General features: G+C 37.2%; 1 protein-coding gene across 34 annotated transcripts in view; it reads left to right on the top strand.

Annotated features, from left to right (window-relative positions):
- Positions 1-16,410, top strand: part of MECOM (MDS1 and EVI1 complex locus) — a 534,617-nt gene that overhangs the window by 479,191 nt on the left and 39,016 nt on the right. For all 34 annotated transcript variants that reach the window (XM_070242597.1, XM_070242584.1, XM_005601789.4 and 31 more), the window contains 2 exons: positions 8,622-8,724; positions 12,169-12,385. In XM_070242597.1, coding sequence (XP_070098698.1) covers positions 8,622-8,724; positions 12,169-12,385 — 320 coding nt within the window. The remainder of the gene's footprint in view (positions 1-8,621; positions 8,725-12,168; positions 12,386-16,410) is intronic.

Here is a 16,410-nt window from a genome sequence, read left to right as displayed (position 1 = left end):
CACAATCACACTCAAGCCCTAAAATAGGAGATCCATTAAAAACACATAAGTTTCTTTATCCTTGAAGTCCTAATTATTTTTTCCCATGTTCCTAAAAGTTTCTGTACAGTGCTCTGTAGCTGTACTGCTGTGGCACAGAGTTTAGCTGGAAATTCTTACTGAGACAGACAATCCTCCAATATTTTTACATTTGAACAATCTGAAATTGTCCCTGTTTGCTTTCAGGAGCAAGAACTGGCACTGAGAGGTAGAGCAGGGCAAGAGCAAAAGCAGAGAGTTGGATGACGAAAGCTCTTTCCAGAACAGTCCTCAAGAGGACCAAATATGCAGCGGCAGCATGAAAAAGGTTTATTAATGATTCAGAGGTTTCATTTACATCTGGAAGCACCTATGTGCTTAATGTGAAGTAGGCCAAACACAGAGCTGATTTACTGAGGTTTTTTTTCCTGGATATTTTGATGTCCTTTCCTTTGACGTCTTGCAGATATCTTACTTTTACAAACCATTTTGATGGGTGGATGTAGTGTGTTGGTTTACATTCGGTGTCACCTGATCCCACCTTTCCCTCATCCTTTGATAAGTTTCTTCATACCTCCGCATTTCTATGGCCACCACCTAAATCAAAGGCAAGATGAATGACAGACACCCTATCCACCTCAAACAAGGCCAGCTCTCATCTATGACATGTTCACACGTTTCGTGTACTAATGGAATAACTCTTTGCACACAAGTTTTCCTCGAATACTTCTTTGTGGTGAAACCATATTGGTTGTAACCAGCCAGATCACTAAGGCACAGTTCACGTATTTAGCCGGCTATTTAGACTTAAACAAGACCTGTCTTTCCACTCATGACAATTAGAACGATCTGGGCGTGTGCTTTGTAGTAGCATTTTATACGTGTGAATGTATTCTGCATCATAGGAAGGAGCACGATTTCATTCACACTCCTGGCCTGCCCTAGCATGGTCTACAAGTGGAATGAAGTTCTCAGAAACCCAAGAAGTTATTAATCTTGTCATTTACACAGGTGATAAGTCCTTTTATTTTTAAACAGGCCCTTGACAGTATTTAGCAAGTAGAATGAGAGAAGTCTGCTGTTCACTCTGAATACAGAAAAATGTGTCGATAAGAGGTTGTGGAAGGCCTGATGTATATTTTGAAGAAATAAGATAGAGAAGAATGAGCGCCTCTCAGAGAGTACAAGGTCAGAATTCACGTAGAGGACTCTGCCAGCTCTCTTGTGGTTAATGAACAGCAGCAAGATTCTACAGTGTTTTCAGTTGGAACAGACATTGTTCTCGTTTGTGCTTTACCTTATAAAGTTTTAACTGCTTCCAGGACGTTCATGGCTGAATTGGCACACCCGCTTTCCCTCTCCTCAGGTCCACGTCAGTGGTTCTATCAGACTGCTGTGACACCAGAGCACTATTATTATTGCAAGCTTATTATGGGCTCAATTATCAAGTTATTTTCTTTGGCTTTTTACTGAGGAAAAAAAAATAAGTTTTCCTGCATCATTCAGTTAATGTGATTTGTGAAAAAAAAAGCAGGGAAGATCAGCTATGTAAAAAACAAAATGTAATTTGTTAGCCTCTTTCCACTTTTTAAAAATGTTTGCATCAACTGTCAGGTAATTTGTTAATTTGCTCTTCCTTTACAAGGATTTCTGCCCACATTTTCTGTGACCTCTTTTGATGTTAAAATTATTATTGGCTTTGGGCATTTTCTTTGCTTTGCTTTTAAGTCAAGTTCCACTTTTATACCAAAGTTATGCTCTGCTGTTTTAAGATGAATGCCAGCTGGCAATACCCAGAGGCTGGCTTTGTGATCAGTGCCTAAGCTGTATTTGGGGGGATGTTGTCTGGCTGATAAGTTACTTCCTTCACCCGAAGATGAAACTGTCTCAGACACAGTTTGCCATTTGATATTTACATGATAAAACAAACAGCAGCTCCCCCCCCCCCAAAAAAAAACTTACAAAAGTTTCCCTCATGTAATAATGCCCGGGATGCAATGCTGCCGTACCCCTACACAGACTAGGAGTTTTATTGAGATTCACAGACCACATAAGTTGAAAATGAAGATGACCTGAAGCATTCTGTGCACATTTTAAGTAATTAATGTTTGCATGTACACAACACCTTTCATGCAGGAAGATCTCAGAGCATCACAGTCATACTAGACTCCAGTTGTTTCTGGAATGGTGCCACGAGGATTGTGGTCAAAATGCATTACAAGCCATCAAGGAGGAGAATGTGTTGGTCAAGGACACAAGAAAAGCACCAGCCTAGTGAAGAACCCAAAGATGAACTTCAGCTTTCTCATCATGTAATGATGGAAAACATTCTGAAACTGTTCAGAATGATCAGTTTTCATAGAATCAGACAAAATGGCCACATGAAAGACAGGTAGCTAAGGGGGATTTCCTGTGGGGTCTATAGAGAAATCCTTAGAGATTCCTTGAAGGGACAACTTGCAAGGCTTCCAGAGTGGGGGCACTCTAGGCTCCAGGTATGATAACAAGTGGACCTCATCACTGCCCTATTTATGCAAACTAAAACCAATAGTCAATTCTATTTTGTTTCATCCAATAAATTATACTTGGTTTTCTCTTCATGTTATTAACAAAGAGAGAAAAATGTGGTGGGAAACACTTCTCCTGCATTAATTTTTTGGCCTGAAAATAACCAATGGATACATACTTTTCATTTTGGAAGCAGGTATAGAAGACAGTGCCTGATGTTTCTCAATTAACATTTTCTAGTCTTTAGACTGTCACCCTAAAGACAAATACAGGAGAAACTAAGGAAATTAAGGTTGGTTTGCTTTGGCAAAGCTTGGCCATGATAAAGCTTTTATTCCGTTGGACAAATATCTTTACTTTCTGTCATCAATCTCTGTCTGCTGAAGACACTTCTAGTTATCTCTTACTAATTAGGCTTAGAATGTATAATGGGGTTCTTCTTCCAGAGGCTAAAAACTTGACATCTCTCCTGCCCCCCTGAATTGGGGTTTCCCACTTTACTGTGGGTAGATCAGGGGTCGAGGCTGTATTTCCTAAAGCCAGTGCATATGTACACATTGTCTCCATGGACTTTATGTCACCTCTCTGCAGCACCAAGACTGACAGATGTGTTCATATCAAATGTTGACTTTGTTCAGATGGGCAAACTGTCAACTATCTCCCCTCCCAACCACCATCCCAATGTTCAAGTTCCGTTCAGCTTGTCCTAGTCTTCGGAGTGGTAGCTTGAGTGAAGCTATAGAAAATGAAGCGTTCAGGCTGAATCTTGGGAGCTGGGAGAGGAAGAAATCAACTGTCAACTTCAAAGTGAAAAGAGCAATCGTCTGAAAGAGTTGTCTCTCAGTACAGATTTTGCAGGAGTATGTTTCTCTATTATTTCAATTATTACAACTTCCTGAATAGGTTGAAGGTCATTCATAATTCACACTTCTGTCATTTTTAGGCATGCCAAATGCAGTCTATTAAGCATAAATAAAACTTCCAGTGCTTGACCAGGAAAAATAAACGGGGATCCATAACAATGAGGCCTTGTTCATCTTTTTAAAAGTAAAGGATGTGTTTTCTTTCTTTCTTGTTTTCCTTCTTGCACAGTGAATTTTTCTTCTGTTTCAATAGTGCAAACATAATACTTTAAATCGATCCAAGTATAGCAAACTAGACAGCAAGGCTGGTCTGACAGATTCTGGATTTTTCTATTTTATAGGCTAATAAACAAGAGTCCACATTATTACCATTTATAAATACAAATGGTAGCATCATCAGTTTGATGGAGGATTAGGTTGAACACAGGCCCTGACAGCATAAAATAGAATTAGTCTGAAAGTCTTTTATAGCCTATTAACTTTCCTATCAGAATGCTTGTAAGTGTCCATACTCTCTTTAATGGCGGTCCTCTTGGGCTTAAAAGCAAAAGAAAATGAATATTTAGTGAAATGTGATAAATTCCAATTCCAACTATAGGTAATATATAATTATGTAAAACATATATATTACATACAATATGCAATATATAATGTATGCTTACATATAGATTATATAATTTATAATTAGAATTAATCATATGCCATTAAACGTTTATTTATATTAATTGTAAAATATGAGATTGCAAATATATTATGTAAATTTAAAAATTTCCCCCAAACGTATACTTTGCCACGTTTATTTGTCACATATAAAATATATGCCATATCCAAGCACATATATGTTTATACATAATATCATGTGAAAATATACCTTTCGAAAGTCTAAAATTTATTAGGTCAAATCCATATCCCCACTGCCTTTTATACCTAGGTTGGCCTTCTGGTATTAACTGAATGGATATTCTTTCGGCATTTGGAACTGACTTCAAGATTTAATTAAAATAAATTAAGTATACTAATTTTGTGTAGAGTAATTACTATATACATGTATAATCGTATTTATGCCTTAAATTGTGAATTTCACTATTAGTAACAAAGTGAACAATTATGGGGGTTTCTACTTTTATTTTCAGATATCTGAATTTGAATTTCTACTTTTATTTTCAACTATTTGAATATCTGAATGATTTAGAATTGGGAAAACATATTCAGAAATTTCACTGGTGTGCTATTTTAGCAAATAAATAAAAAATACAAAAGGGTTTGTTACTAAAACATTTACCAGAAATATTTATTCTTATAAATTGAAGTATCCAGAGATCCAAATATAATATCATACTTACAGAGATAGAAATATAGCTTTCTGGAAAAATAAAGAGTCCAGAAAGACACTGGGAAAATTAAATTTTTATGTGATAAAATGAAAAGACCACTTTGACTTTGAAGTTTCAAATGTATGGTCATGTTACGTCATGTTCATATCATGTTCTGCTTCTGGAATTTGGTATTAGCTTCCAAATAATAAACTCTAGAGGATTTAACACAGTTTTAAAATATTTATCATGATTTTTTAAAAATTGGAATTTCCATGTAATCCTATTTTCTTATATTATAAAGCCCCATTCTTCTTATCTTTTACCTTATATTGGGAGGAATTGAGATCTTTCCTTCTAATAAAGCAATCTGAGAGAGATGTAGCAAAATAATAAATCAAGAACCCTTTTGTATCAATTCAAACTGTTTCTAAGTGTTTGAGACTTTTGAGTCCCTCTTTATATATTTGAGTTGAATTCATCACAAAATCCCCGTCCAGAGCGTTTTTATTTTGAATACAGGTAGCTTTTTCCATAAAACCCCTGATGGGAGAGGAGACCTGCTAACTCTTGTATGGAATTTAGAAGAATAATTGATCCCCCTCTAGGTTTCTCCAACACAAAAACCAGAGAATTTATATTAGCAGTGTCTCTACTTCTGGTACGTAACTCAGATGACATATAATTCATAGGACCTCAGTATAACTGAGATTTGGAGGATACACTGATTTTGAAGACATTATGACTGTATTTTTGTAAGTGTGGTCAAGCATACTTAATATACCAACCTACTGGAAAATCTGCATAGATCACTTCTGTTCTTTATTGTATTTATTTGCTGAAAGATCTATTTTATAACATAAAAGCATTCATGTGATATCTTATTTTCTGAAAGACCTGATTCCCCCAAGATTATATTCCGTCATTCTTTCACATACTTGTTTTGAGGCAACAGATTGTCATTATGTTTTGTTTGAACTACTCCTCTCACTTCTCAAATGCCTGCTGGCGTATTATTATTGCTAGAATGTAAACTAACTTTATACGTAGACATCTCTGGATTCAAGTATTTAAATCATGCTTTTGGGCTGTTGTAATTATAGGAGGAAAAACAGAATTTTACTTGTCTCTCTAAGATCCTAAGAGACGAGATATAAGGAGGATTGCAAGTGGTAGCAACACCTTGAAAAAAACCCCTAGATTTGTGAGGGTGTGGTAGATGGGACTTAGAGGCACATTCTTATTGCTATATGGGGAAGCATGCCCAGAATCTGCCCTCATTACGTCTGGCGCTTGCCAGTTCTTTTCAAACCTCAGTTTCATGAGCACCATAAAAATTCACTTAAAATCGAAAAGAACACCCTGAAGTTAAAACCCACTCTGCTTTGCCTTGCCTTTCATGGCCTGGAATGTCACCTTTTACCTCCAGTAAATAAAGCCAACATCAACACTCTTCCGTGTCTTTTATTTTTTATGCACTCAATATTCTTCACATGACAATCTGGACACTTAAAGGGAAATTACGATAGTGATCTATGTCCTGGCAAAGAGAATTGTCTTTATAATATATAGTTACCATGTATCCATCATTTTCTTTTGTTTCTTGGACTGTTCACATTGGATGGAGTAAATCTAAAATGGAATTAAAGGAGACATGATTAATAGTGGACCACAAAGAAATAATGATATCATAATACTTTCTTAAAATGATCTGGCGTGTGTGTCTAAGCAGCATTCCCCAAAAGAGACAATTGCACTGTTTTACGGTCTTACAGGGTATTGTCTCTTTAACCTCACTATTTCCGAGAAGCCACCAAAAAGTTCTAATATGTCACAATTCAAATGTCAACATGTTGTTGGAAAGGAAGCTAATAAGTTAAACCTTTGAGAGATGCCAAAAAAAGAGGTGATTCAGGCGGTTGAGAGAAGTCCATTGTTTTCTAAGGGGAAATAGAACTCCAGTGTGAAACAGGGTACTTATAAGCATTTAACTGGAAGGTTTAGGGGGAAAAGCAAACTCACACTAATTTTCTTTTTAATCTGGTAGCTTTTTGAGCAGAACTGTTTCCCTCAGTATACTTCCAAAGAAGGGAAAATGTGAAGGTTACAGTTAACAAGATACAAACTATGAATTTGCTAGTTTTTATAAGAAACAGCACATAACAAGGAGTAATTTTCCTAAGATAGTCTACTTCTATCTATGGATAGATGTAAAGAATCTTATGTTGTATTATAACGTATTATAGCAACACTTTATGTTTGGCTTTGTTTTTTTATACGCCAACGTCACCTGGTTAGATTACTGTTGAATGAAAAAAATGATTTTATTTTGACAGGAAATAAACTAAGCAGAAAATACTCCTCATTGAGTTATTTTTTGAATTTAGCACAATTTTGTGCTCTGGTTTTTTTATAGAAAAATAAACAACTGGACTTCAGAGCCACCTACTGGAATAAAGGGGCACGTACTTGTGTTTAATGTGTTTAATCTTTTGCTTTTCAAAAGATAAATAGATAAATACAGTTAAAGTTATGCCCATTTCCAATGATCTTGTAAGACGATAATTTAGTCAACTTTTCTCAGTTTGGAATATCAAATGGTCTTGCAGCAAACCATAGTTAGAGCAATGTCTTCTAAAAATATATCCTTCCCGTGTCTCAGTAGGGTGTACCAGTTTGTGTCACGTGATTTTTCTCCCCATTAGATTGAGACTGAGCAGAACTGGATCCGTAGTTTTGTTGCTGCTTTTGGTGGCATTGTTCTTGTGTGGGAGTGAGTGTAATTGGTCTCATTTTCACCAGTTGTATAACTTCATTCTTTCTTCCATAATCTCTATCTGGTTACAGAATAAATAAGTAATCTTAGAATAAAATTAAGAAGTAAGAACATTTTTATGGTACAATGAATAAGCACCTTAAGTATTTTCATGATTAAATGCTTTTTTAATTAAAATATAATTGACATATAACATTTTATTAGTTTCAGGTGTCTAACATCGTGATTTGATATTTGTAGATCTGTAAATTAAACGCTTTTATAAATGAAAAACCCTTGACGCCTGGGAAAGTAAATTGGGCAATGACTTGCCCAAGGTCACAGAGCTGGTTAGGAGTAGGTAGACAGCTCTTGGAAATTATAGGTCAGAGTTCTTTCCTCACTTGCCCCACCGCTTTTTAGTCAGTCATTAACAGATTTATTAAATCCTTCTTCTCCTTGGCATTTTGCTAGAAAGCAAGCGGAATAAGCACCAGCCCCCAAAACCCCTGTAAATGAGTCAATTAAAGGCATAATGCCTGCTTTCAAAGAGTGGGATCAGAAGCTGGGGCTTGAGGGCAGGTCCTGGATCTGGCACACCCCTTCTGATCGGTGAGAGAGGGATTAAGTTTTTAAAAAACAAAATATGCTCTTGCTGTCCTGATTCTTTCTGTCATGTCTTTCCAACCTAATATTTTAAAAACACCTTGTTGAGAAGGTGCTACTCTGGAGAACACACTCAAGGGGGTAATTGTGCCCCTGCCACCCTTAGCTCTGCCACTGCTGGAGAACACAGGACTCAGTCAACTCTGTGAGTATGTGTGGTTCACTCGAGTGAGGAATTCAGAGAAGGGAGAGTTCTTTGTTAAACATTACACAGGGTATATGTGACACAGCAAGCCTTGCATTAAGAAAGTTTGATTTGTGAAGTAGGATTTGGAAAAGATTTGTGAATTGGCATGAGAGTCACAGCTTTCCATTTATCATCAGAGGGCTAATTTTCAGTATTTAAACTGGAAGTCATAATTCTTTTGATAAAAATAAAGAGGAACATTTTTGTTAAGGTAGGAGAAAATGTACAGATATCTTAGTGTATATCTTGTTTTTTCTTGGTATTCACTTCTCATTCTCTTTCCCACCCAACCCTTCCTTTGTCTTCTGAAGATCTTTTATAGAGTAGTGGCAGACATTGCACCGGGAGAGGAGCTCTTGCTGTTCATGAAGAGTGAAGATTATCCCCATGAAACTATGGCGCCGGATATCCACGGTTAGTGCCACTTATGCCACCATCTTCATGGCCTTCATTTAAAGACCGTGGTGGACCATCCAAAAGGGTCCATCACACTTGATGTTTGTTAGTTTCCCTGACTATTCAGTGTCAGTTTTCATTCCTTCTTTTAGAGAGGCTATTTCTTGACATCTGGCTAATATTATGGTGAAGCTCAAGTAAGTAGAGGTCTTCCCTCAAGTGGAGGTCAGAGGAATTTTGAATATTTGGACTGAGACATCACATAGTTAAGCGTTTTGTCAATGCCTTAGACTATGGTGAGAATCCTTTCACTGTACGACAGTCATTCCAGGGACCTTGGTTTTGGACTTTCGGAAATCTAGTGGATATTTCTCCTATCTAGAGTTCTATTCCTGGGAAAAGTGTTTCTACCTGAGTAAAATCCTAGCCAGCATGACCATATGGGAGGGGGTTGGGAGGATGGGGATTGGGAGAAAAGTACAGATGAGGAAATTTTAGGGCTAGAGGAATTTTTATTTGCCAGAGATCTATTCTAAATCAAATGAAGGGGGGATAAAAAAGAATTCTAATTACTGGTGATATATGTTCAGGTAAGATGAAGGAAGATTGTACCTGTATTGATTTATATCATTGGGATGAGAATTTAATGCTTTCTTCTTTCTCTTTCCTATGTCTCTCTCCTAATATAATGTGATTTGATTCAACATAATGCAGAGGTGTCTTTAGAATGTTTTGCAGATGGAAGGACCACTGGGAAGGTTTACCCATCCTGACTTACCAGAGCGATGGGGATGGCTCCACCTTCCATCCCCGGGCTTTCCAAAAGAGAGAACCTCAGCTTCTGCTCCCATAGCTCCTGCAAAGGAAGCTACTGCTGTTGGCTGGCTCTTTACTTGAACATTTTTCCTTTGGCTGAGCTGCATTCTGCCTCTTTGTAGATTATACCAGTTGTATTTTTACCAGTTGTATTTTGGGGAGCCTCTTGGAAATTTTTTTCTTCTTAGACAATCTGACAAACAGATGGTTTTAGAAACCTAGAGTTCTCAACTAGCCCGGTAGAGTTGGAGTCTGGATGGGGAGTCTGACCCAATCTGAGAGTGCAGTGAGAGTGCTTAGATGATAAAAAGTCTAGTTTGGACTTTCTCTGGTGCAAGGCATCTTTCATTAGTGAGTGTTAAATCAAAAAACTTTTCAAACAGTTATTTTTTAAAATATAAATAGTTTACTATTCTATAAAGCCAAAATAGAAGCAAATATTTTTCTTTTAGGGCTGCCGTTCACAAATTACCTTTAAAACACTCTTGAACCCATCAGTTGCTTTTTGTTTTTGATGTGTCGTACCCATATCTAAATCCGTACGTATACCATATATGTGGTATATAATGTTTATGATGTTTAATGGTGATTTATATTTTATGCTTCCAGGGTTTAATGTTTCTTAGGGAAGAGAAAATAAAAACATGAATTGCATACCTACTATGTGCTAGATATTATAGGCTCTCCATTTGTTTTCTCATTTAATGTTTTACACGTAGATCAAACCTGTAAGCGAGGAATTATTCCCATTATACAGATAGAGCAATTGAGGCTATGTAAGGCTAAGTAAATTGGCCAAGACCACAAGGCTAGAAAGTGGTAGAGTCAGCGTTCAAACCAAGGTTTCGCTGTCTCTAAAACCCAGGCCTTTTCCATGTATTGTGTCCTCAGGAGTTTCTGTTTATGTTCAGACTGCTGGCTGAGATACTAAATTTAGATCTTAAATATGTGAATAGTGTAACAGACGATGGGAAATGTTTCTATTACCTAGTTAATGCCATTGAGAAACCTGTCTTTAGAGCTGAGGTGATTTATTTTAGAATGCCTCCCTCTCCCTTGACGCCCGAAGTTGATAAACCCTATTGATTCTACATATTAATTTCTTTACCTTGCTAGGCCCCCTGTTATTGGTTTAGTTTAAACTAAACCAGGACCGTATGTGGATTATAGCAGCGGTGTCCCATCTGACCTCTTTGCTTGGCTTCGCACGCTGCAGCAGGCTTTCCAACTTTCAGTGGCTTTCTGTTCCCATCTTAGCATGGCCCTAAAAAGCCCCTGGTGACCTGCTACCCTCTCTAACTTCATTTCCCACTCCTCCCCTGCGTACACCCTATAAACCTGTCATACTTTACTACAGCTTTGCCTTTCCATCAGCCTGCCACGTTCTTTCTTGCCTTCATCGTTGGTCCATGCTGTTCCTGCTGCCTGAAATGTCCTGCCTCATCCCACTTCACCTGGCTGATTCTTCCTCATTACAAAGCCTTTTCGGAACCTCCTTGCCTCAGATTAGATGGATTAAGCATGTTCCTCTGGGCTCCCTGAGGCCCTGTGCATGCATCTGTCATAAAATATATCACACTCTGTTCACATGTGTATCCTCTTGAGTTTCTTATATGTTCACTCCCTAGGAAAATGCCTAGCATTGGTTGATGACAAAAATATTCCCTCAAAAACATTCAGTCAGTGAACAACTGGCTATAGGTTGTGGCTGTAGGTTTCTAAAACGGATTATGTATCGTGTTGTCGCCCTGAGTGTCTTTCAGCATTGTGAGATGTTTTCAAGACTTCTGTGGTTGTCTCGTGGGATCTGTGCTTAGCCCTGAGTGGGCTAAAAGCTACTCAGATGGAAAGAATAGAAACAATACCATCACTACCTGACACTTTGTAAGCTTGTTATCTCTAGTCCCCGCTATTACCATTTATTTATCTTACTGATTTAAGTGCAAATTCATGATATGTTTGCTATTTAACAAAGCTCTGCCAATTAGCACTGACCCTGGGCTAACATAAATTAGCCTAGAAAGGTGCTAAAAACCTCCTGTGTCCCATTATGAGTAATGATGAATGTTAACGCATTTCCGAGGGTACTGACATTAACCAGGCTTAAGTCTGGCTGAGACAGGGACCCTCCAGGTAACATGGCAGAGTGAGAAAGGTATGGTACAGAGATGGGTTCAAATCCTGGCACAACCACCTAGCCCATAATCCCTCACTGGTTATATTGAACTTCTCTGAACTTCAATAGCTTCATCTGAAAACTGGGATAAAAATCTGACATACGATTCCTCATCATCAGGTTTTAAGGAATATCAATAATCCATGTAGAGGGTTGAGGAGATAGATGATGCTCAATAAGCGGTCATTATTACTTTTAATATTCTGTGACTATTAAGCCTTGGAAGGGTTTAGTTAAAAGTTTTATCTGATAAGAAGGCTGTACTGTCGCCACAGTAATCACTTATGTTCGTGTTCTAGGCTCTGTCTTAGCTTCTTTACGTCTGTTAATCTAATCCATGTTAAAGTGAAGTGATGGAAATGGCAACCAGATAGTTTCTATTATGTCTTCCACAACTCAGTAGGACCTGCTGGCTTGTGGTGGCACTGCTTGATCTCCCCATCCTAGTAACAGCTGAATTATTTTCACAGAAGAACGGCAGTATCGCTGTGAGGACTGTGACCAGCTCTTTGAGTCCAAGGCTGAGCTAGCAGACCATCAGAAGTTCCCGTGCAGCACTCCCCACTCAGCGTTTTCAATGGTGGAAGAGGACTTCCAACAAAAACTCGAAGGTGAAAACGATCTCCGAGAGATACATGCAATCCAGGAGTGTAAGGAATGTGACCAAGTCTTTCCTGATTTGCAAAGGTTAGAAATGGCTTGTCGCACTATAAAACGTGTTTATTTACTCTGTGAGAAAATGCTGTTCTGCTGAATTTTCAGAATGTCTGCAGATGGGAAATTTGGAACGGCAATGAACCTGACAAGTGTGTTAGTGACATGTTCAGAAATCCTTTTTTCCTGGAAATTCTCATCTGTAAAATATTTACAATGAAGTTGGAATTAGTTATTTTGATGCCAGATAGAAATAACATGTTTATTATTATTTCAGTAGTGTTGTTGACGACTGAAATCTTAGCGTTATGGTAAATTCAACTCAAAGGAAGAATCAAGAGGGCTAGAACAACAGTGATACTAGTTAAAGTAATCATATGCCAAACAGGAAAGCTGCCTCTAGAGACATTTATATGGCGAAACAAACGACTAGTTCTGGTACTCACTTAATGACAGATATTCTTTTGATAGATTGGTGTAACCCTTGGACTTAGTTGCAACTATTTATCTAAACTGCACATATGTAAAAGAATATGAGAAGCCTACTCAGTGAAGAAAATGTTGAATTTCCTAAACCGGAAAACCCAAATGTGATCTAAATGAAATAATTCTTTAGTACTTATGTTTAACAAAATGAAAATCATATTTTGGTGATATGTTGACTTTTTATAGCCCTTTGAATTTAATTCAAGAACATTTTTTATTTCTGTTAAATAAAACAGCAACCCTGAAACCTACCCTTTGAAAGCTATATTGATAATTGTGCTACAAAATGGTCTTTCAGATCAGAGATGTATGTAACCAGCTAAGAGGTTTTTTTGTTTGTTTGTTTCCTTGTAATGGTTTTTGCCCTGGTTTACAAGCAGTTTTAATAATTGTATTCATTACTTTGCTTTTCAATCCGGAAATGATCCTTGGATCGTCTAATACGAATTTCAGCTGAACATAACATCACTGTATTGAAACGGGTATGGTAGTGTATCAGCTGGCCTTACTCAGAGTGTGAGTTACTCACAGTTTGCTGTGGATGCTCCACCTATTTCAGTTTACCATTTTGTTTCCTTTCTTTATTTAGTGCCTCTTTTTGCTCTCTCTCCTTTCACGTCTATTGATTGCCCTGTACACTCTTATCCTGGTTAGGCCTCTTACAAGAAAGGATTTCATATATTAGTCATTCATTTTAATGCGTAAATGACTAAAAGGGCATCAAGTATAACCCATTCCTTGAGGAGACTTAGTGAAAAAGAATAAACCTCCTGCTTTGAAAATTCAGACCAATTTAGCTATTAGAGAGAAAACCATTTGGGAGCTAAGAGGGCTTTCACAGTACCCTTTAAAATCATCTTTACTACTTAATATAAATCTGCATAGAGAATAAATCTCTTATATATGTTTGGTAAAACGGGTTTGTAATCAAAAAATGTCACAGCATGTCTCCTAAATATAATTGTGCCTAATTAAAAAAACAAAATGAAACTAATAAATACCAGTGGGTAAGTATTTGTACTGTAATGTAGTCTCTCCTATGCCAGAAAGTATGTATGTTCCCTTCAATTTTATCAAAAATAGTGGACAGTATCCTAAAATGAAAGTTGACCGACTGAACACTAAAATGTCATTCTTACTTCCTACTAGCAACTAGAAGTGGATAGTAACACTTCGTAGGTAGAGAAAGCTTCTTACTCCTACTAGTTGTGAGAGTAAGCCTGAGTCAACCATACCTAATGCCAAAACCAACTGTCGGTTTAGTTCCTTCAGTCAAACATCCAGTGGAAAACAATAAGGAAACCTAATTATCGGGCGTTGGATGAACTCTCAGAACTCACTTGCAGTAGCTCAGCCAGATGGATACAGCATGTCACTACGCAACCTGATGTTGATCATCCGAGTGGTATTTTTGGTTATATAATTTAGCCACGTGCAGAACCTACATTCCCCGAATATTTTCCACTTTATGGAACCCTATATTGTTGCTTTATACTCTAAACAAATGAAAAATCCTTTCTTGACATGACATCTTATTCTGTTCTGCATCTTTTATGTAAAATGTTGAGAAAAGAATACATCCCCCCACCAAAAAAGGGGCAATAAACAAAGATTGATATGTAAAAGGTGGAAAAAACCCAGAAGGCTAAGCAAAGCTCTGTAAATTGGGATAAAATTCTATGAAATGTGAAGGCTAGATTGTTTCTATGTTTATGAAAGCAGTCACATTTGCTTTTGTGAGAACCACTTGCCTTTTTATTCTTTCTATCACTGATTAGTTGACAGCTGATAATTCCAGGGAACAATATGGATTTTACACTAGATTAGCAGAAGCAAAGAAAGGAAAATTTCCTTGCTTTGTTATCTTTTCCCATCTATGTGCCACGTACTATGCTCTTAAAACTGTATCATACCCATGGAGTTGGGGAACAGGAATAAGACTCCAGGTATAGGCCAATCTTACCACTGGATTTCAGAGTTTCTGATTTGACGTATATTGGAATGTCATATATGTCATCAAATGGCATGCCTTCATGGGTTGCGAAGGACAACAGTGAGAATAGCAATCTGTACAATGATTTTGGAAGATGTCCCTGACTCAGTTCAATGTTAACTGCAGTTGCTGATATCTCTCTCTCTTAACTCCCTTATTAACATTTCAATTTGTGTAGCAAACAGAGGATTACATATTGTAGATAAAGATAGGGCCGTTCTGGTGACTCCACATACCTGTACTCCCCTGGTACCTTTTGTTTGTAGAGATATCGCCGTTTGAGCTCAAATAGAATAGCATTACCAACTCGACTGACTCATAGGGCAGGAAAAATAAGTTTATGTGCCAATATGAATAGAGTTGTAGGCAGGAAGCTGAGGAGGAGAAAAAATATGGGAAAAGTATTTCTAATTTGCCAAGGTATGAGAAAGGGCACTCCATTTTTTCACACAGACACTCCCAACCCACACAGTCTACACAACTGCTGGATAATATATTCTAGGTGCATGCAGAGGTCTCACTTGATACTCAAATTAGAGCGTTCATTCTCACAGAAAAATGAAACATGGAAAAGAAAGAGTGCTTGCAGGCTTGGTAGTTGTTTTCTAAATACATTTTTGTTATGGAAAGTTTCAAATATACGCAAAACACTAGAGAGGATGGTGTAATCAATCCCCATATACTCAGCTTCAGTAATTATTACGCATGGTCCATCTTCTCTCAGCTATACTCATTTTGGATTCTTTGAAAGAAATCCTGTACATTATGTCATTTTATTCGTAAATCATTCAGTATGTATCTGTAGAAAGTAGACTCTTTAAAACATAAGTTCAACACCACACTTTAAAAATAATGAATCCTTAGTGTTATCCAGTATTCAGTCAGTGTTCAAATTGCCCCAGTTATCTCGTTATTTTCAGAGTTTTTTGTTTGGATTAAGATGAAGATAAGATCCATCATTGCAATTGGTTGACATGCCTCTTATATCTCTTCTAATTTATAGAGTCCCCCGAAGTCAGTAAGTTTTTCTCTCTCTCATTACAATTTATGTAGGGAAGAAACGGAGTGGTTTTTCCTCTGGCATTTCCTCCAGTCTGGATTCTGCTGATTTTATCCCCTTGGTGTTGTTTAACGTCTTTCTCCATCCCCTCTGTTTCCTGTAAACTCATAGTTACATCCCAAGCCTTGATCATATTTAGGTTCAATGCTTTAGGAAGAATCCCCCATTGATGGTATCATTTATTTCTATCAGGAGGCACATAATGTGTTGCTTAGATTCATTACTTGCTTAGGGGCTGCAAAATGAATGTATTCTAATTCAATTATTTCATCATTTATTACCTGGATTAATTCTATATGGAGAAACTTCCCCTCATTGTTTATTTGCTCACACTGAAATATAGTTTATACCCGAAAGGCAGGACATGTTGCATGAATTTTTCCCTTTATTTGCTAGTTTTCATAATAATGATTTGGCTTTTCAGCATCTTCCAAGGATGACCGGTGAGGTTCTGTTTGTGTACTTTTGAATATCATTATTGTTAAAAGATGACATGATTATTCTTATTGATGCTTCAAT

Source organism: Equus caballus, chromosome 19 (assembly GCF_041296265.1).
Source record: "Equus caballus isolate H_3958 breed thoroughbred chromosome 19, TB-T2T, whole genome shotgun sequence".
In the NCBI taxonomy this organism is placed as follows: Eukaryota; Metazoa; Chordata; class Mammalia; order Perissodactyla; family Equidae; genus Equus; species Equus caballus.
The sequence above is the reverse complement of the archived record's forward strand: the minus strand, read 5'-3'. Positions and strand labels throughout refer to the sequence as shown.